The 19,921-nt window shown below is 31.6% G+C and overlaps 1 protein-coding gene across 3 annotated transcripts in view; it reads left to right on the forward strand.

The window, feature by feature from the left end:
* Nucleotides 1-8,164: 8,164 nt before the first annotated feature.
* Nucleotides 8,165-19,921, forward strand: part of LOC131033235 (nuclear transcription factor Y subunit A-7) — a 32,131-nt gene continuing 20,374 nt past the window's right edge. The window contains exons 1-5 of one of the 3 annotated variants that reach the window (XM_057964405.2): nt 8,165-8,315; nt 8,749-8,940; nt 10,144-10,286; nt 10,581-10,670; nt 10,879-11,046. In XM_057964405.2, coding sequence (XP_057820388.2) covers nt 8,916-8,940; nt 10,144-10,286; nt 10,581-10,670; nt 10,879-11,046 — 426 coding nt within the window. In that variant the 5' untranslated portion in view covers nt 8,165-8,315; nt 8,749-8,915. The other 2 variants (XM_057964404.2, XM_057964406.2) reach the window with 2 other exon arrangements.

Raw genomic sequence — 19,921 nt, forward strand, 5'->3', positions numbered from 1 at the left:
AATTCAAACATCAAATATAAAGCTTAATAAATATTTAATATATTTTATTCATTTTTTTAAATAATGAAGAGAATAAACTATTTTTAGAAAAATGTAGAGAAGGGTTGGAGAAGTGTATTCTTTTTGAAAATTGAAGTTGTTTTTTTGTAAAATTTGGTATAATTTTATTTTACATCGATATATGTCTAAATATGGTTCTAGAATCTACACGACCTCTAGATCTCCATCTTTAATCTTTATGTTAGTAGGACACCATCATGTGCAATCTTGTACCTTTGGTGTGATAGTGTTTGAAATACATACCAGTTTGTCCTCTACAACTTTGTAGAATATGATTTTTCTTCAACCTTGCTTTTGGAAAATGGTGATGTGATAGGCACCTTTGGGGATTTGTCATGTACGAAGGTTAAATTTCAAGACTAGGCTTGATAATAATAAGACCTAACAAAAACATTGAAAAAAATCATAGGGGTTCCTTGGAAAATGTGTATAGTGTTTGAAGTGGGTGTGTGCAGTACAAGTGTAATAATTTGACTTTTACTATGGTATGCTTTATTTTTTCTATTGTCATTCATTGTTCTTAATGATCCTCTTGCTTCCAACTACCTTCTTTATTTAATAAATATTTTTCATAAGTTTTTATGGTTGTTGTGAATGGAAAAAGGATAATGATGCATACTAGAGTGAAAATGAAACTATTAAAATTAAAAAAAATAACTTTTGACTATTGTTGATGCTACCATGTGTGGTTTTAGTTAGGGGATTCAACCATGGGCATGGTGGCATTCAAGGTATTTAGATGGTTGGAGTTGATGGGTCTAGTTATTAGAGGATGGGAAGATTGAATGTGTAGTAAATTGTGAGATTATGGTGAAATTATGTGTGAAATGGTTATAAAAGGTCTTTGTCATGTTTATTGTATGATGATGCTAAGTGTAGGTGATAACGAGGGAGGAAAGTGTAGAAGGATTTTCACATCTCTATATTTGTGAAGGGTAATTGTCTCTAATGTCATTCAAACTTAAAAGTAAGTAAAATTTTCAATGTCCTCATCTAATTCAAATTGTTGCTCAACATACCCTTACTACAACCTATTTGTCTTTTTCAATGCAAAATATAAGGTAAATTTAATTGTCATGTACTTTGGATTTTGATCATCTCGTACTTATATATGTAGTGTGCTCTTCAATTTAATTGTAGTTCCAGCTAACTACTTCTTTCATTTGTGTAGTTGTTAAAAATGTATTCCATATACTTATGTGGCCCTTTGATCAATAGCACTATAATGTAGAACATTGTTTATCTATTGTCTCTAAAATTGAGATCAAAGACATGAGAAGTATGTAAGTCCCGCAATATCTCACTTGTTTGTAGAACAATAAACTACATGTTAGATAAGTCAAGAAAATATCATAGGTAATATAGAAAATAAGATTTGTACATACAAAAACATTCAGCATTAATGGACAAAGAAATATTAAGTAGGGAGAAGTGCTTACAACATTAATGAAGCATATTTAATCATTTTCTCCATCAAAGCCTTACAAACAAAGTATATATTTCAAAACCCCACTTTAAGAACATATTTTTTACAAAGGTTTAAGTTTTGTTAAGTGTAATTATTTTATATTTTTAATAGATAAAATCAAAGATCGTATTTGATGTAAATTTGATAAATGAAGATTTAAGAGATTTAAATCAAAAGAGGCGATTAATAAACTCTGTACCTAATATCACAATTATTAAATGAATATTCAAATTGAAGGTGGACAATAATTATCACATTACAAGATCAATGCCTTTCTAGCCTCAACTCTCATTTGACACCAATACCACAATGATAAAATGAATACCTCTTCAACCTTAACTCTAAATTGGCACCGATACTAAATCCATCAAATGAATACCCCTCCAACCTTACTTCTATGCATAACCTTGAATATCTGTTACTCTAATCTTACACCAATACTACAACAATAAAATGCATAACCTTAACTACTACAATAAAATGAACACCCCCTCCAATCTTAACTCCAAACCGACATCAATGCTACAACAATAACATGCATAACCCTCCAACCTTTACTCTAAATTGTCACCAATTCTACTATGATAAAATGATTACCCATCCAACCTTAAGGACAAAGCAACATCAATACTCCAACAATAAAACACATAACCCTCCAACCTTTTCTCTAAACATAGTTCTAAACGAGATCAATACTATAGCTATCAAATGCATAACCCTCGAATGTTTATCCTAAATTGACTCTAATAGAATGCACTCCCCCCCTAGTGTATTTATAAATATAAACTTATAACTATTACTCCAATCTTACACCAATATTACAACAATAAAATGCATAACCTTAACTACTACAATAAAATGAACACCCCCTCCAATTGTAACTCCAAACTGACATCAATGCTACAACAATAACATGCATAACCCTCCAAGATTTACTCTAAAATGCCACTATTCTACTATGATAAAATGAATACCCATCCAACCTTAACTCCAAACCAACATCAATACTCCAACAATAAAATGCATATCCCTCCAACCTTTGTTCTAAACTTAGTTCCAAATGACATCAATACTATAGCAATAAAATGCATAACATAACTCCAAACCAACATCAATAGTCCAACAATAAAACACATAACCCTCCAACCTTTGCCCTAAACGTATGTTCTAAACGCCATCAATAGTATGACAATCAAATGCATAACCCTTGTGCTTTTATCCTGAATTGACTCTATCCAATACTACTATCATAAAATGAATACTCCTCCAACCTTGACTCTATCCAATAAATAATTATCATTATTAAAAACATTAATTAATAACATGCATAACCCTCCAACCTTTACTCCTAATTGACACCAATTCTAATATGATAAAATGAATACCCATCCAACCTTAACTCTCAATACTCAAACAATAAAACACATAACCCTCCAACCTTTTCTCTAAACTTAGTTCCAATCGACATCAATATTATAGCAATAAAATGCATAACCCTCCAACCTTGACTCTATCCAATACCACTCTCATAAAATGAATACCCTTCCAACCTTGACTGAAACAGTGACGCAAGAACCTAAAATGCAACTTAGACAAGAGAAAAAAGGCACATTGGGACATGTGCCCCTTGTATAAGTATTTTTTTTTTGGTCCCTACATAGCCATTTCCAACCTTGACTCTATCCAATAATAATCATTATTAAAAACATTCATTTTTTATTCACACAAAATTTGAAATAAAATGCACAAGCCTAGAGTGTTTATCCTAAATTGACTCTATCCAATACCACTCTCATAAAATGAATACCAAAACAGCTATACAAGAACCTAAAATGCAACTTAGACAAGAGAAAAAAGGCACATTGGGACATGTGCCCCTTGTATAAGTTTTATTTATTTATTTTTTTTCGGTCCCTACATAGCCGTTTCCAACCTTGACTTTATCCAATAATAATCCTCTAATGTTTATCCTAAATTGACTCTATCCAATAATACTCTCATAAAATGAATACCCTTCCAACCTTGAGGGAAACAGCTATGCAAGAACCTAAAATACAACTTAGACAAGGAGAAAAAGACACATTGAAACATGTGCCCCTTTAATAAGTTTTTTATTTTGGTCCCTACATACCTACCTAGCCATTTCCAACCTGGACTCTATCCAATAATAAAAACATTCAATTTTTTATGCACACAAAATAAAAATAAAAAATATCATAAAAAACTGTCTGCATTTAATTGTACGGTAACGCCTGCATCGGTGGAAACAGCTATGAAAAATCGATTCTCCAACCGACACCTGTCCCTTCCATTGGAGTACGACGGAATCTCCGAACCCGTCACATCAAGTCCACCTCCTTGTCCGGTTACACTAAATCTGCTCGGCCCGACCATACCATACCATAACATTTTCCCATCGTCCGGAGTAAATTCAACGCCCAGCGATAATGTTATTAAAGCCACGAACCTTTACACAGTACACGTCCACTTCAGAACCCCTCAAACAGGGGTATGACGTGGCAACGTAAATGGAGTCAATTGTTGAGAGCACTCTACAGACCACATAATTTAGACATAGAAAAAAGAGGGGCAACAAAGTACGCCCCTTGGTACTTTCTTTCCATTACGAAGATCCCGTCATGTGATCTATCTTGTCCTTGGCTGCCACGCGTCCACCTCTCTCCTCTCTCTTCCGCTGTACAGGTAGCGAAGATTCACATGCAATTAATCCCCGCCTGCCACGTTTCACCTCCACCCCGCGTTTCTCTGTCACGGTGGCAGCACGCCATTGGTGACAGCGCATTCGTGCACAGAGCATGCGAATATCGAGGCCTTCAGTGGGGTCCACATGTATGATCCTGCCAGCTCATTACATTACGCGCTCTGCCTTTCTCTCTCTTACAGGTTTCGAACTTCGAACCTCCGTATTTTCTTACACTAGTTTTTTGGCGTGGGGTACGATAATAAATAATAAATAAATAATAATAATAAAAAATAACAAATAATAATAATAGTTATCTCGGGGAGCGGGAAATTTAATGCGTTTGGACTAATGGAATATTTTTTTTAATGATGACGTGGATTAAGCAGTGTGTAATGCAGGTGCTTGCTTATGTTTGTTTGGTAAAAGGTTGTTTAATTATTTTATTATTGTTATTGTGATTTAAAAAAAAAAATAAAAAATTAAGAAATGTGATGATTTCTGCAAATAAATGTGTTTCTTTATTGTTTTTTTTATAGTCTTTTGATATTTGTTTTTATGTATTTGTTTTTATGTAGGACTTTTCAATGTGGTCCCTGTGGTCCTGTAATGTTAAATTTTTTAATATTGTATGGTTTTTTCTTCCACTCAATTTACTTTATTCACATGGCTGTCCTGAATTTTCTTTACATACATGCTTTTTTCATTTTCTTGTTGGTGTTTGTCTACTTTTGTATGTTGTTCTATTTATTCATTCGTTTATTATTTATGTTCAATCCACCTTTTCTTCCTACATTGTAGTTGATTCTTCATTCTAAATGATTTTATGTATTACAAATTGAGAGCATTTATGTGTCTAGTACTTTTGTATGTTATCTTGTTGTTTATTCATTGGCTTGTTATGTTGGTCCAATCGACCCTTCTACCTACATTATAAGCGACTCTTCATTTTAAATAAGTTTTTATGTGTTAGAAATTTAGATCAGTTGTACCTCTGGATAACCTAACATCTAAATGAGAAAATACATATTTTGAGTAATTGAAATCATATGAAATAGAAATTTTAATTTGAAAATTATTTATAATTAAATATTCTTTATTCCATCTATTCTTATTAGAAATCAAGTTAGTAATTTAAAATCTATGATTTCAAGATTAAAAAATCAAATTGATTTTTAAAATTCATATCAATATTATAATTTACAAAAACAAAACTTTTTTAACTTAATTCATTTTATATAAAATTTATTTAAATAAAACTATATTAATAATATATAATGAAAAAGGTTTTATTAAAAATATTGTTAAGGTTTTATTCAACCTTGTACGCAAATATTCGCATTTTTTAATAAATAAAACTTTTTATAACTTATAAAAAGGTGTACACTAAAAAATCTAATTACTTATCTAGGGTTAAAGATATATATGATGTTTATATTTGATTGATGTTTATGTTTGATGAATGCTTATGTTTATTTATAAATTTTTTTATTAAAAAAATTAAAAATTAATTATATACAGTAATAAATATTAATGTTCAATAATATTTTTATTTTTATTAAAAGCTTAAATTTAAGATTTCAAGATAGTATAAAATAATGAAAAATTAATTAGATACGATAATAAATATTAATGTTAAATAATTTTTTTATTTTTATTAAAAGTTTATTTTTAAGATTTCAAGATAGTTTATAATATCTTAATGTTTATTTTGGTAATATTTTTTTTAGTTAATATCTATGTACTATTATTATTTAATAATGTTATCCTTATCTTCTCTTTTATATGTAATGTTTACTTTCTAGTTATTTTTACTATTTCTTTAGTACATAAAGTCAAATTCCTATATTTTAGGAGAAGTCACAAACATGTAATAATTGCAAATACTTTATAACTTAGCTTTGTAGTATAGATGGAAAAGATTTATGAGGTTATTTAAGAAGAGTCATGAAGTGAATGGATGAAATATGCAATTAAAAAAAATGATTAATTAGAAAAGTCTTGTAAAGTCTGTTGACAAAGTATTCATATGGTTGAAGGGTGAATTGGGTAAGAAGTATGAGTGAAGGGAATGGTTGTTAGGTAAGAAATATGGGAAAAAATAGATTTGACATATTAGGTGGAAGACAGATAAGACATCAAATAAATACATTATATTATAATTTTTTTTCCCTTTCTTTTTCAATACAATTAATGGGGTCCTACCCAAAAGTAATGAGTAATTGTTTAAAATATATATAATATCTAATGAAGTTTTGGAATTATACAGGTTGTAATATTCTTCAATTAAACAATTATTTTCACTGATTTACAATGCTATCTCCACTTTGAGTCACTGTCAATTCCTATCATAATTACATATTCAATAGTCACTAGCTATAATGTATTTATATTAAGAATTGACATCTTTTTTATTAAAATATAAAAATAAATGCTAATTTCATTTCTAAATTAATATAATATTTTTAAGAGAATATACAATTATAAAATTAAATGAACTATTCTATCAAATAATTTCTCACCAAATGATTCTCCACAGATATATATTTCATTTTATTTATACTAAATTTTGAATACTTTGAATAAAAGCTTGCTTTACTTTTAGACAGGTTTGCTATACTTTAAGAGAAGGAAAAAAAAAAAAATTCTTTCTGCCTTTAGCCTTGGTTTTTGTTAAGATCAAGTAAAGAACTTCAGCTTATAAATTAGGCTTTCAATATAATTTCTTAAAATTAAGTTAAGTGATAATTGAACAATTAACATAAATAACTCATTCATTTTCTGATTGTAACCTATAATTGTATTGCAAAAATCTTGTACAATCACAATTAATTTTCAAACATAGAAACAAGAAAACATGTATGCCAAGTTACATCATAAGACTAAACACAATAAAATTATTAAAAAAAGTTTTATTCACAAAGATTTATTTTTTCTATATTGAAATAACTATATTTTATACAGATGTTTGTATTAACTTTTAGACATAGGTTTGCTTTATCTTTAGGTAAGAAAAAAAATGAATTTTTCTAAATATATAATGAAATCCTTATAATTGTATAACCTTAAGTTTGGTATTTAAGATAATTTACTAGTCAAATAAATAGTTTGAATATTCTCTAATTGTAACCTACTACATTATAACATATTTTTTCTAAACCTACAATCAATTTTTACATGTAAACAAAGTTATATCATAAGCTAAACAAAGACTCCACTAAAGTCTTCAAAAAAATAAAATTTAATTATAAAAATAAAACAAAGAACATCAACCTGTAAATTAGACTTCAAATATAATTATTAAAAATGAGTCAAGAGAGAAAACATTTCTAAATTCACACTCAATTTACAAACATTTAAACAAGAACATATATAAACAAAGTAATATTTAAAGATTAAACACACACTATGATAAAATCTTATTAAAAATTTAATCACAAAAATGAAAAACACAAAGTTAAAAATGTTGTCTACATACATTTCATTACCATAATTTTAAAATGTGAGAAAAATCAATTTCAATTAATAAAAATATATATATTTTTAATTGATTGCTAAGGAGATATACATGAAAGAAATTAAATTAATAAAAAATAACATTAAAAAATAGATTAAAGTTGGAAAATTTTTAGTGGAAACCTTAACCATTGTTAATAAAAAATTGAAAAATAGCTAATTTACTATTACAAGATACACATGTAAAAATTAATTTAATATAATTAATTTTTTAAACATTAAATTTTTATAAAAAATAATTTACCTACCCATAACACACAAAATCTAATTTATTATTAAAAAGATTTTAATGGAAGCTTCTTACCTATTGTTAATTTTTTTGGAAAATAGCTCATTTATTGCTACACGGCACTCACATGTAAACAATAAAATAAAATAATCTAATTTATTATTTAAAAAATTAAATTACTATTAAAACAAAAGATTTGCCTACCTATGGCATACAAAATCTAGGAGGGAGACCCTGGGGGCGAGAAGATTTAGACGTGTGTAAATTAGAAGATATCTGGAAGAAGTTGTTTTCCCAATTCTTAAAATGCCATTTGCTGATCGGTAGAGGGAGCAACTGAGGTGAGTCCAATCCTCGAATTCTCCTCCATTTCTTCACCCAATTTTGCCTATCATTGGCTGTATTTTGACACCCGATGAATCTTCAAAACTGCACAATTGTATGCTCTCTATATTTAGACTTGTGTTCTCCATTGTTGTGTTTCTGTAATTGATGACAGATATGGAGGATTTGTGTTCTGTTTGATGATATATACTTGTATTTAGCTCAGTTGATACACACGCAGAGCTGTTTGTACAGGTTCACAAATTTCAATCATAGTACCTATAATGATTATAGCAGCCATTATGGTATTATAGGACGCTTAGTACTAAGGGCTTAGATGATCTGTTCCGGCTGAGCCAGGACAATTAAATAGCAGTCATGTTCTTTTCTTCAGCTTTTTTTTCTGCTTTATTCAGATTTTATGGCTTAGAATTTGAATGGCTGTTGCAGGGAAGGATGTGGAGGTGATGCCTAGCTTTCTGAATAGGAGTGTTTTTTCATTTTGATTTTGTGTTGGAGAAGCGTGCGGTCTCAGTTCGAATCTCAGCCAGATACTCAAGTAGACAGAGAGAGAGGGAGAAAAAAAGGAAAAGCGGTGAAACAGCAAGCAGTTTACGATGCAGGCTCAGCCTACGAAATTCGGTACTGTGCTTTCGGTTTTTATTCTTGAGTTTGTTGAGTGATTATGACACTTCGGTCATGGTAAGGTGATTTTTAACTATATTGCATCAGATCAGGTAGTGAGTGTGCTTAGATGGTTATGGCATATTGGTTCAAGTAAATTATGGAGGATATTTTGAAATAGGATTTATTTAAGGCGATATGCTCTTTAAATCTACTTTGGATATAGTTAGGGCTGCCAAAATTTACAGTAAATTGAGCTGCATTTTTGGAGTTAAAGCAAGTTAAAATTTCTTGTAATTCTTGTAAACTCCAAGAAGCTCCATTTACTGTATAGAAAATTAACCTAGAAAGAACCCAATTCGCCAAAAACTTTTCTTGGAAGAATCTGGCCTTTATCATGTTGGAAGCCACTCTTTATACCCCATTATGTCTTTGGCAGAAACCAGGATGTCTCACATTTACTATTGCCCTTTCATTTATATTTGTGTCTCCTTTGTGGGACAAACTTTACACTTAACCGTGAATATATTAATTTAGATTTTGTATCGCGTAGGTTTGGATCTCGTGACCTACTGCTGTTTGCGAGGCTGTCCTCAGTTTCCACTAATTGTTTTCTTATAAATTGGGTACTGTCCCTGCTTAATTTAGAGTCAACAGTTGCTTGTGCTATTTTTTAATAGACCTACTTGGTTGTAATGGTCTAATTGCCTCCACTCAATTTATGCTTTCGTCGCATTAGAGTTTATGTTCTTGGTCGCTATTTTAGCGCTTAGGGTTCTTAATACCCAGAGTACTTTTGTAAGTTTTCTTTTGTAACTAGATTTATTCCCGTGTCGCATTGATTTACTTCAGTCACTTGTGGGAATTAATATAATATTTTCCTTCTTGTGGCTGATGCTTTTCCCTATTCACTGTTTTTCTCAACTTGTTTTCTTTAGTAACTGCATGTGTTTTTGTGTCCCATGCACCTTATTTATCACTTGTGAACGTCGATAAAGTTCTGTTCTTTATCCTGCGGGTTGTTTTCTTATTCACCATTTTTTTGCTTTCATGTTCTATGTAAATCCGACCATGAATGCCGCCAGCTTGATATGGAAATTTGCTGTTCAAAACGTATTAATGTAAATTTTGAACTTAAAAAAATGTTTCTGATCATTATATAATATATATTTATTATTTTGTGTCCACTGTTCCTTAGTATGTGTGTTTGTTGATATTAAGGCACCGAAAGCAGTGCATCGGATGAGCAACACCAACAACCATTGCAGCAGCAGCAGCAGCAACAGCAAGGTTCATCAACTATTATATCACCAACACCTGCAGATTTTGTAATGCGGCAAAGTCATCTTGAACTAGTACATTCTGTGAGTTTTACCTTTATTTGTAGGATATTATCGTTCTTGGGCATTGCCATGCTTTACTATTGCAAGGCTTATGAAGGTTGTTTACAAGCTAGATGAATTGCCCAAAAGAAAACGTTGTTAAATTGTTCTTCTGTTACAGAGATCAATTCCAAAATTTGGAATTTAAGGTGTTGGTTTCAGAATGACTTTGAATGAGATTTTTTTCACACAGAGAAGATTTTGCTTGTAAGTCAAATTTGCAATTGCTAAATGTTTGGGTTTTTATATATCTGAAATTGTGATGTCATTTTCTAGGGAAGCGATCCTTTATGGCAGGCTCGAGCTGCATTTCCATATCCAGATTCCTACTATGCAAGCTACATTGCTGCATATGGTCCACGAATGGTATTTTTTAATTCAAATTTTTGTCACTTGTGATTTTGTAAAGATTTTATCTCGTTGGTTTAAGCGCTGATTATATACCTCGTTAGCTTAGGGCACAAACATGTTATATTGCAAAAGAAATAATTTGTTTCAAGAGCTATTTTCATGGTTTACATTGTTATTAGTTATATGATTTATTTGACCCTTATAATTGGTGAAATATGCGTAGATTCCTGCTCCTATGCTTGGGGTGCAACAAGCTGGTCTTCCATTACCTCTATCAGATACAGTTGAGGAGCCTGTCTATGTAAATGCAAAGCAATATCATGGAATTTTGCGACGGCGACAATCTCGGGCAAAAGCAGAGTTGGAGAATAAGCTGATTAAAAGCAGAAAGGTGATAGCTGTAGTTTTCTTATGTTTGTTCAACTTACTCTTTTGGAAGATTATAAGATAATTGATGGTTGAATTGTTGCCTAAATATTTTTTAGATTTAGTGAAATATTGGTGCCTAATTATTTTTGGACTTAGTGAAATATAGGATATGGAATTTTTACAGAGTTTGAGCCTGTTGTGATTTGTTGCATTTTTCCCAATGAGATTTCCTTATAATAGATAAGTGATTTCAATCTTGTATGTTCTCTCTCTGTTTTGTGGATAACACAATTCGCACTCCATGTTTAAATAGGAGTTTTGAACCTACAGAGGGAGCATCTAGACTTAGGGGAGTTAATAATTTTTAATAGTTGCTCAAAGCCTATCCTAAGGACTAGTGGTTTTGATGGCCTTGCTTGGATTGTATGAATTGAAGTATGATGTTGCATTTTGATCTATTACTTTTCTAGGAGTGTAGTGAAGGTTTGCATGTACTATGTAGCCCTATTGTATACAATTTGACCCGGTAATTCCTATTCATTGGGTCTTCATGAACTGTCGAGTTTCTTTTCCAATATATTTTATTCAGATGTACTGTATACACCTCCATATCTGTATATAGCATGGGTTTTGGTATGATATGGCCTGGATAAGGTAAGGATGTGTCTGACTGTATCTGAAGGCTGTATTAGGCCATCTCTCTTCTAATTTTTCACTATTTTGAGTTATATTTTCAACTTAAATGCTATTTCGAATTTTCTATCTTCTTTTGGTACTTTTTGTATGCATATTTATATCTTCCATGCCCTAGCTGTATTCTAATCCTAGATCATTTATAATCTTTCATATTCATATCATATTTTTTACCTGCATCAGATACTGTATCTGTATGCATACGACATGGACATTATCTTTTTCAACAGACCTATATCAATGCTTGGGTCTACCATCTTATCACTATATTGTACATGAGTTCAGTTCTTTTAGTCAAGGATCTCTTATTAAGATGGATTGCATAACTTGCAGGGGTGCTTATTCTATCTATTATAAAGGAGGGTGAGAGGCACATTGCTTGTGTTTATTGTCAACAAAACTGTGTTTAGGCTTTTAATGCTAGATTGTGTCAGGTAATGCATTATGATTACTTTAGATTATCATTCTTAGAGTGCTCACAGAAGTAAGAAGTCTGACTGTAGTATTTACTAATGCACCGTAAAACAAGATAAAAAAACAATTACATAGCAAAAGCAACTCCTAATATCAATACATATTGGATTCAACCGTTTCATCTCCTAAAATGCTTTGAGGATTTAAAATGTTTTGATGCATGCTGCAAACTTTTAAATCTATTTTGTTACTTGCACTGCTAAATAACATGAGGGCATTGAGTACTTATTATTTGTTGAGCTACTTGGATAAGAATATCTTAGCCCACGTGTAAAAATTTGTACCTGATAAGCTCAATCACTTAATGTACAAAATTTGAACTTTTCTACTGATGGCTTTTCTATTGATAATCACTTTTATTTTATCCATCAACAAGGAGCATTACCTTCAAAAAAGACCTTGCTCAAATGTTTGTGAATTTGCATTCAGAGTATTGTAATTGAATGTGTCAATTGTGCATATGGAAGACACTTTAGAGATATTTGGTGATAAATTTACTCTGTCTTCTTGCTAAATTCTTCTACTAGAGTTCTCATTAGATTTGCATGCAGACAATTGCGTCAAGTTTTCTATCTTTTTTAAAATAACATTGTGGTACAATTGCATGGTAGTTTTGGAAATTAGAAACTATCACATTCTGATACATCTCGTTTCTTGGACCTTTTCATCCACTTGAGGATTTTGTGAAAGAGCATGCTTTCGCTATATATCATAATGCTTGGAAGATTTTCTTTTCCCTTAACTTATATTGCATTTCTAGGTGCTCTAGATGCATTGATACAAATTTGGAACTTGCAGAAACCATTATAAGCAATACTACTCTTAGTTGGCAAATTTTATTATCAATTTATTATATTGCTTTTAGACTCTTTAAGTTTTTCCGTGTTTATTAATTTTCTTCCTTTATCCGGTTTACCTACTTTGGATTATAATAAACATCATCTTGGTAGCCATGCTTTGACCTTGTCCAAACTCTAAGGCAAAGGATAGTTTGACTGCATTATTTTGGTTTATAATAGGAGGATATTGCTCAATAATGCCGAAGTGAAAGGAGGGGCTAATCAAGAGACTTGTTTTCTCACCATAATTTCATGTGACCTGTATAAATTTGCTTTTTATTGATCTCAACTGCAGTAACGTAGGTTTGGATAGATAACTTTTTTTGAATCTTTTTACTTTTATAATATTGGAGAATGGATGATTCAAAGAGAACTTTATCATTTTTCTAGGAAAATGACTTCTTATAGAAAAGTTAAAAGGCTGTGAAGGACGATTTGGATCTTGTTAAGAGTGGTAGAATGACTCAGTTTTAAATTGTAGTGACTTCCAAGAGAGCTTGTGTCTCTGGAAGGTTTATGACTGTGAATAGGTTTTTGTAGGGCTCAAATTCAACATCATCCATGTAGCATTAATATTGAGGTAGAGATCGTTCTTCCCGTGTTTTAGTGCATGACCTAATATTACTAGCATAAATTGTTTCCATGTTTCTAGACAGAGTTTATGCAAACAGAAAATAAGTGACCAAGGAGACTTTTTTTCATACACACACATTATAGGAGTGTTATATAAGTAAAAAGAATCAATGGCTATCTTTTACTTTTCACCCGATTCACTGTATATAAGTGTCTAAAAGTTTTATGAATGTATGTTCATTCAAATTTTGTGAGTCAAACTTCATTTAGGCAACTAGTAAGAATCAAAAGAAATTATTACTCAAGTACAACAGAATAATAGATCCTGACACCAAAGACTGATCTATCTACTTTTTTCTGAAAGTTTGACAAACTAGTTAAAGACTGATTTTTTTGAAGTGGACATAGAAAGTTTAGGAATTCTTGAATTTATAAAACATGCTGTATGATGGTTGCAACTTAGTCAAAATCAATAACAAAGGGTCATGTTGAATTGCAAGTTAAAAAAGTGAGGACAAATGAAAAAAAGTGAATTGAACTTTGTTGATGTTGATAATAAGAAATAAAAGTGAGTAGACACCATAGAAAATAAATTCTATGAATTTTGAGACAAGTGCCTGATATTCCAATACAATGTTGCTTAGCAGTTGGCACTTTAAATGTGGTAGGCGGTTTACAGAATCCTTTTTAAGAATCTTGCATATGTAACTGATGCACTCTAGTAGGGGGGTCCAATGAAAGACAACCCAAACCTTGCAGCTTACAAATCCACTCTAAAATTCATAATGCTTGATGGAAGCAAAACAATGACATCTTTATTAAAATAAAATCTGCCCTTCCAATCATACAAGAAGTTGAAAAGAAGGCTGAACTTATTACACATTTAGAAATAAGCATATGGGAAATTCAATAACTAGGATGAATAAAAATCCCACATGCCTGCCAAGTATGGCTTACAACAATAAATATCCATGGTGCAGTGTAGCTCTAAGTCATCGCAGATGTGATTCAAGTTTGTATGGTCCATTCCCTAGATTTGTGCATAGACCTTTGCTTGTAGACACCTCAATGGTCACACTTTGGGTATCTGCTTGTGTTGTTTGGGCAAGATTTTTATCCAAGAACATATTGCAATTTGTCCATACTCCTGCCCCCACTATTGTTTCCCTTCGTTTGTCAAACTTGTAGACCTATCACATTTTAGGGCATGCCTTTGCATAAAACTGTCTAATGTATTGTTTTCACCTTCCCTATTGTTTCCCTAATGTCTAATGTATTGTTGCACAAAACTGTCTAGAGGTTTTTGTTTTTGTTATTGCCATTGTTTTGCTTCATTTTCTTGGCTTTAAACATACTCATGATGATTGGCAAAGTGATTCCCAATCACTATGTCCTACCTATTCATCTAGGTGGATTTTTCTTCATGCTAAGTAGTTCTAAACAAGATTGCTCAAGTTTGAAAGTCACATTGAGTTTCCTTTCTTTTGGCAATTTTTAGCAAAATCTGAAAATTTCCCTATTTTTAGCAATCAGCAACTTTCTTAAGTTGACTTTTTTTTGGTAATTTTGCATGCTTTTCCACATGACCTAAAACTAACTAAAGTGACTCTATTTTTTTTTAACTTGATAATTTAATTACATGCAAGAGTTGGAAATTAATTTAAAAACTCAATTTGGAAAAACCCCAAGCTTGCTCCAATCTTATTCTTGGGTCAACAATTATGGCTTTTGGAAGTCCTTGTATCATTCTCCTCTGGTTGAAAAAGCTCTGCTCTTGTGAGTTACTCTCCTGAAACTTGTACCACTTATCATGATCCATATTCTTAAATACCCATTCTATAATCCATGTGTTATCTTTTTGTTCTAGCCCACCATATACTTATTGTAATGACCTTGTTGTGTGTACATTATTTTCTTGTCCAAAACATGTGCAAACTTTTTCTTTCTTCTATCTGGAACTTTTTGTTTCCAATCCACTACTTCCTCACACTTATCATCCTTTACCACTACCTTTCCTTCCATCTCTTCTTCTATATGCATTTCATCTTTAATAAAATTAGAAAAAGTAATGTGTACCTCCTCCTCCTCTATTGCTGCAACAACCTTATCTTCATTCTCAACTGTACTTTTATTTTTGAAAACTTTATCATTTCAACTTATCCTTCATCTGTAGGAGGTAATAAAATCACTTTACAACCGTCCTTCCAAAAAGTGTATTTATTCTTACCCACATCATGCATTACCTTCCTATCATATTGCCATGGACTTCCCAACAACACATGGCGTGCATCCATTGGAATGATATCACACCATACTTCATCCTTATAAGTCTTTCCTATATGCAAAAACTGATCAAGCATCTCTTAGAAACAATGACTTATTGCCCTTTTTAAATTATGGAACTAGGTAAGGATGGGATGTTTTTCACATTGAATTTTAGTTTATCTACCACTTTTCTAGAAACCATGTTTTTTATCTACCACTTTTCTAGAAACCATGTTTTCACAACTTCCATCATCAACAATAACTTAACCTACCTTTCCTCCTAAAGTGCATCTGGTTTGAAAGATATTTTTTCGAAGTCAAGAATCATCATGACCTTTTTTCTTCACTTTCTCTTCCTTTGGAATTGCCATTGTCCTTCTCATCATGAGACTCTTTCCAACATCTAGTGGAACCTTTAGATCTTTCCTTTCTTCCTCATCTTTAGCTTGAACCAAGTTTGATCTAGGTTGTTCTTGTATGTGATAGTTTGGACATTCAAATGCCCTATGACCCTCTTCACCATGACTAAAGAAAATGAAAGGTCTTTGTGAGTATTCCCATCCTCTACCACCAACATAGTCTCTACCCCTCTGAAACCCTCTTCCTCTTTGTTGAGTTTGGAAGTCTTGCTAGGTATCATCTAATTTTTCTGCTCCTTGAGATGATCCTCCCTTACCATAATTTAAATCACTCTACAATGGATATTTTGTATTTCCTCTCGCTCCTCAATTCCTCTAGAAATATCGTCTATTATCTTCTTTCTGCCTTTAAAGCTAATTGGTATGCCTCTTCCATATTGCGAATTCTATGCATGCTCAATTCATCTTGAATAGAGAATTTTAAACCATTTACATACCTTGCAGCCATCTATTTATTGGTTTCTTGATGCTCCACTCAAATGGACAATTTGTAAAATTCATTTGTAGTCTTGCATGGTAGACTTTCACTTCAAATTTGAAATTGACCAAAAACAATTTATGCATAATCAACAAGCATGAATTTCTCTCTCAGCTTCTCCATTTTACTTCATGTTCTAATTTCATCTTTCCCCTTTCTAACTCTTTCCTTTTGTAGATGATCCCACCAAATCATTGCACGACCCTTCAATTTAGTGCATGCAAATCTTAGCTTCTTTTCCTTCACCACAGTCTTCCATTTTAAGTGTTTTTCCATACTGTTCAACAAATCTATTGGCTCCTTTGGTTAAGACTACCCACATAATCAAAAACTTCAATTTTGATTCCTTTGTTTTCATTTCTTCTAATGCTTTGAGTATCATTTCTTTAAAGGTTAGGCTCTCTAATTGTTCTAACTCTTCATGTTGGACATGTTGATTTTCACCTCCTTGTCTTATTTCTTCATCAACTTTATTTCCCCTTGTTCTTTGATATGCTATCAAACCCGTAAGCTTTGCTACTTGTCTCTAAAGATTTTCCATATCTCTATGCATCTAGGCAAGACCTCCTCTTCCTTTTCCTCTCCTAGCCATCTTCATGCACTAATACCAAATGATGTAGACAAAATTTGCAACATAAAATTTATTTGTATTATTGAGAACAAAACATTGAAAAACTCAGAGAACTTAATTAATTTTGCTTCATTCCTCATTCTCTTCACCCAAAAATGAAAACAAACTTCCTTTAAAGTACAAATCCAAAAATTACCTTTTTTGACAATTTTCAGTAAAATTCAAAATTTTTACTTTTTTGCCAAATTTTAGCAACTTTCTTAACTTGCCTTTTTTTGGTAATTTGCATGCCTATCCATATGACCTTATGAAAGTTTTCAATTATTTGAAAACAATTAAAGAAACACTATTTTTTTACTTACCAGTCTAATTACATGTAAGAGTTGGAAATTAATGTAAAAACTCTATTTGGAAAAATCCCAAGCTTGTTCTAACTGAACTCCTGGGTTAAAAATTATGGCCTCTAGAAGGCTCTATGTCAATCATCTAAGATAAAATTTTTTGAATTCCATTTGCTTCATTTTTGGTTCAAATAGCTTAGGGACTTTGCTTGCCAAACGTTCGATGAAAAGTCAAATGTATCTATAATGAAGAATAGTTGCACAACAACTAAGAATGTTTATGCAACAAGTAGGAAACAATTGTGCAGCAACTAAAAAGCTGTTGTGCAACAACTAAGAATGGTTGCCCAACAACTAGGAAATAGTTGCACGATAATTGAAGATTTATGTAGCAACTAGATATCTTGCTACCAAAAATGTAATTGTGAGTATTCTATTGTTGCTCAAATCAGTTGGAATGATCCAAGACCTAGTTGATTCCTCCAAAAGCATGCCATTTATTTAAAACTTGCACCTCAAAACCAAAATCCTCTTAGCCATTCTTTATTCTATTTTTGGGTGATGCAAGATTTTACAGGGACCCAAATGCTCCTACATTACTAACGATGGTTGTTACTAGTTAAATACATTTGTAAGGGGTGAAACTACAATAGAGAGGATGAATAAACAAGTGAAATTGAAGTTTGTTTAGGTAGCTGATAAGAAACAAAATATATGAGATATGAGACTAACTTGTGATCATTGATGACATGTTTATTTGGTTTTTAGAGAAGGTGATGACGTTGTCATAGAATTGACACTTTAAAATTTAGTACCAGGTATAGAGAATTTTTCTTGAGAATTTTGGATTTGTATAATATATTGTAAGATGGGCGTGGAGAGTAACCTAACTAGTAAGAAGTCGTGTTTTTGAATTGCAATTTGAAGAAGAGTTTTAATAGAATAAGCTTCTTAAGATATGAGACTAACTTGTGATCAATTGCTATATAGCTTAAATAGAATAAGCTTCTTATATTTGTGGATAAATAGGCATTTTAATAATGTGTCATGCTATTGAGTATTGAGTGGCTCTTGCATTGAAAAAGGGGCTTGAGGAAATTAAGAAGAGGAGACAAGTATTTAGTAATTAGTGAATGGCTAAATAAATACAATTATCAAGCAATCTATTTTAAATATTTTAAATTGTCAAAACAATTAGGAATTGTGCTAGCAACACTTGATTGTAAAATCTTGAGTGATGGAATGAGAAAAAAACAATAGTGGTGTAGGTTATATGAACTACAAGTAGTTAATGATATGTGACTTTCTTATTTGAAAGCTTAAGTTTACCATGTGTTAGCTAAGAAGTTGGATTTGACAAAAATAATGGGCGAATTGGCTGGATATAGGTTTGGGATGACCCTATGTTTGCCTAGGGCTGAGTGTGGGTTCGTGTAGGCTGTGCCCATAAGAAAGCTTCCTTAATCCTCAACATTGGAGGATGAGAATATGTGTCCTCGTCTTTACAAAGACAAATCCCATCTATTTTTAGTGGCCATTATTTATTTTTGATGATTTCAAGTGTATATGATCTAGTTGCCACTAACGCCTTATCCACAAGTATGCACCTTTGGGTGATTCATAGCATAGTTCAAAATATTGGATTTGGCTTTAAAGTGGCAGGTCAAACATTTGACTTGGGCTTGGACTTGGTAAATAAAATAAATGGTAACATAATACACAATGAACTTAAATAATGCGTGAGAAACATTAACAATGGATATAGAGAATACATAAGGTTATTATGAATTTATGATTATTAGATTATTGATTACCTATGTAATATCTCTTGTAAGGAAGTTGATGTGTAAGGGTATACTTTCTACACTAAGCTATGAGAGGATGTATGTGTGAAAAGTAAACTAGTCATATAGTTATAAGGAAATAAACACAAAAGTAGTATACCTTAACATATGATTTATGTGTGGAAACCCTTTTGGGAGAAAAATTCCACACTCCAAAGCAACTTAATTTATTATTTAGTAATCAATGGTTACAATACACTTGTAGATTTTAAGCCTTTATAGGAGTATCACCAACAAGAGATCTAGAGCAATTCTAGTAGCATTACAATAGCTACTAAACTCACTATGAAACCTCCATCTCAAGGACCCAATAAATGGGAGAAATGATACATGAAACCATCAAATGGTAATCAGGAAACGGTGAGCTAAAACCACCCAAAATGTGTCACTGAAATCTTTA

This window comes from Cryptomeria japonica, chromosome 6 (assembly GCF_030272615.1).
Source record: "Cryptomeria japonica chromosome 6, Sugi_1.0, whole genome shotgun sequence".
NCBI lineage: Eukaryota > Viridiplantae > Streptophyta > Pinopsida > Cupressales > Cupressaceae > Cryptomeria > Cryptomeria japonica.